This window comes from Fopius arisanus, unplaced genomic scaffold (genome assembly GCF_000806365.1).
Source record: "Fopius arisanus strain USDA-PBARC FA_bdor unplaced genomic scaffold, ASM80636v1 scaffold00052, whole genome shotgun sequence".
NCBI lineage: Eukaryota > Metazoa > Arthropoda > Insecta > Hymenoptera > Braconidae > Fopius > Fopius arisanus.
This window is the reverse complement of record NW_011887791.1, coordinates 113295-116113: the sequence shown is the minus strand read 5'-3', so window position 1 is coordinate 116113 and position 2819 is coordinate 113295. Positions and strand designations below refer to the sequence as shown.

Sequence of the window (2819 nt, the reverse complement as noted above, 5' to 3'; positions counted from 1 at the left end):
TCCTAAGACCTTTTTTGTAAAGGGAAATGAGAGCTGCAGAAAAGACTCCCCAAACATTACGCTATTTTTCCTGGATTCAAAGGTATTCCTTGAAAATGTATTTACGAGATGAAGCGACTTGTTGCCCTTCATGCGAATTTATTTTTAGAAGTTTTGAAGTTCGCAAAAAAAATACCACTGGATGTCTACACTACACCGCCCTATTTTCCAGACGATTACAGAATGTTACGTCAGATGGAAAGAAATTTCTCCCAGTGTAAGAATTTGGTAATTAGAATTCTTCCTCATTCTCAAACGGCAAGGAATTATTCAAGCTACTTCCATTCCCTGAATATTTCATCTCATTCACGCTTTCCCAATTATTTTGTCAATCATAAAATCGATTTATGGTAGTAAAAAAAATCGCATGAAAACAACTGCAATTAAACATGATGGGATTAAACGTTGCATCAGATAAAAAATTCACCTGCGAAAAAATTTTACGAGGAAAGCTTCCCTCACTATTTAATGAACAGTAATTTAATCTGATTTCACCCGTCCTACTCGGAAGACTTTAGCCATCGAGTTTTTCCATGATCATGCAACAAATGCTATGCAACTGCAGCATAAATTCATACCTGGACCCCGAGTATTTCTTCATCTTCTCCAACTTCTCAGTGATTTCTCTGCGTCTTATCGCCAATAATTGTGCCTCCTCCCGTTCCTTCTCAGCAGCACTACGTTGCAGTCCGACTGAAGCCAATTTAGCTGCATTTTGCTCACGTAGCATCAGTGCAATGATCTGTAAAGTTTTAAAACCATTTATTTATCTCCACGTGATATCGAATTGATTAAAAAATTTAAAAATCTGGGATTAAGAAGGATTTGTGCTTTTAAGATAGGGCCGACGGGAAGAATTTTATTCACGAAAAAATGTGGAAAAATCATGGGAATTTCATCATCAATTTTCATTATCATTACAGTAACTGAATGAAGAAAATGATTATTACCTCGAGTATTTGCATGTGATACTGCTGCTCGCTGCTGTTGCTGGCAATGAATAAAAGTAGATCGACAATTCCAGAAGAATGAAGTGCAAACAATAACTGAAATCAAATTAATGAATGGAATTAGCTATGCTGCTTCATTTTGTTGCCATTGATTCCCATTTATTTATTATTGATTAAGAAAATAAGCACCTCGTCGTGGATCGTTGCGTCGTTATCTGCTCGATTTTCGTTGTCATCTGGTGGCACTTGAATGACATTTCTGATCAACGTGAGGATTCTCTCAATGATTAATTCATTCTCTTCCCCTCTTTCCATGTGTTCCTGAGAATAAATCGATTTTGATGAGAATTCGTGAAATTCACCTGTTGTCTTTTAGTCCTGCAGTTTGAAATTATTTTTAAATACTCACAATTCTCAAAATAGTACTGAGACGATTGCTGACGATAACCCAGAACTGTTCATTAGCCAGGGCCTTCTTGTACCCCTGGAGATGGCCAACCAGCTGAAGGTAGACATTACGACTGGTTTTCTCGGTGGGCAGAATGTCATTGAAGAGCATCAGTGCTGGACTCGTCAGATTTATTATCAATCTGAGAGAATAAAATTTGTTGAGCAATTTCTCTTCCATATTTATCCCAAAATTAATTCTTCTACTAACTACAGTAATTAAAAAGCTGAATCCCACTCCCCATAAATCCACCAGGACATTTACCTCAGCAGAACATCCCAGAATTCCGTTTTCTTGGTGTGCTGAATGGCAATCTGAATTAAATCAGTCTGAAGGAGCTTTGAATGTCCCAAGTAATGACGAACAGTATGAGAATCATCATCTCTCTTCAAATATTTTATGAGATCTTTTATCACATCTGCAAAAGAGAAATAAATCATCAGCCCTGTCTCCTCGTCTTCGTGGCTGGGACATTATATTATCCGAAGAATATTAAAAACGAATATTGGAGAATGGATTAAGAATGAATTAATCGAGATGGATTTGTCACTCACCCTGGGCTCCAGCATCTAATCGGTATACGACTCCATCAGAATATCCAAGAGCTGCACAAGTTGCTGCTAGCTCCGCAGAAATGTAATCACTCATTGTTAATAATTACGATTCACTAATATTTATTGACGCAATAATTCATACTATGGTGAGAAATAAATTATTTCACTGACGAGTGGAAAAACGAGTGGCAATTGAGAATGAAACAATGTTTAAACAATTTGAGAGGTTAGAATGACCCACGTGTCGTGATTTACAGCTGTAATACCGTATAGTATTCACATTTTCACTGCACTTTTGGAACACAATACACTGATATGACCGGTGACAACTGTCAACTACTGATCAACGCACGAAGAACAATGGAAATATGAAATTTACCACCAGTTGTTTGACACTAGTTTCTGTCAAAGCAACAGGTAAACACTGAGCGCGGGAAACTCACGTCGATTTATCGTGCAGCGCCGGCTCGATTTTCATTGGTTGCCCACACTACGTCACCAGATGTTACAATTACAATAAAAAAATAACGAGCAATTACGATTGTCGGATCGTATAGTTATTATCAAATTTAATATTAAATTGATCATTTCGAAAAAACCATCTCGTGTTTATATTTCTCTCATGGCAGAAAATTTTGAAATTGACAGATTATTTTTTTTTATGAAGTAAATATTTCTAGGCAAAAGTAGTTTTTTTTTTCTGTCAATTCCGAGGGGGTGGAATAATCAATCGGATATAATTAATTTCGGGGAGTAATATTTCGGTATTTGTATAGTCTGTTATTTGTCCGTTATTGGAACCAAAGAATAAAAATCAGCGATCGGAAA

At 36.6% G+C, this 2819-nt stretch overlaps 1 protein-coding gene across 1 annotated transcript in view; it reads right to left on the bottom strand.

Moving 5' to 3' along the window:
- timeout (circadian regulator timeout) overlaps nt 1–2400 on the bottom strand; it is a 104971-nt gene extending 102571 nt beyond the window's left edge. The window contains exons 1-6 of the mRNA XM_011307179.1: nt 1992–2400; nt 1702–1855; nt 1399–1579; nt 1179–1310; nt 990–1085; nt 618–781 (exon numbers count right to left, since the gene is read on the bottom strand). Coding sequence (XP_011305481.1) covers nt 618–781; nt 990–1085; nt 1179–1310; nt 1399–1579; nt 1702–1855; nt 1992–2085 — 821 coding nt within the window. The 5' untranslated portion in view covers nt 2086–2400. The remainder of the gene's footprint in view (nt 1–617; nt 782–989; nt 1086–1178; nt 1311–1398; nt 1580–1701; nt 1856–1991) is intronic.
- Nucleotides 2401–2819: the final 419 nt, after the last annotated feature.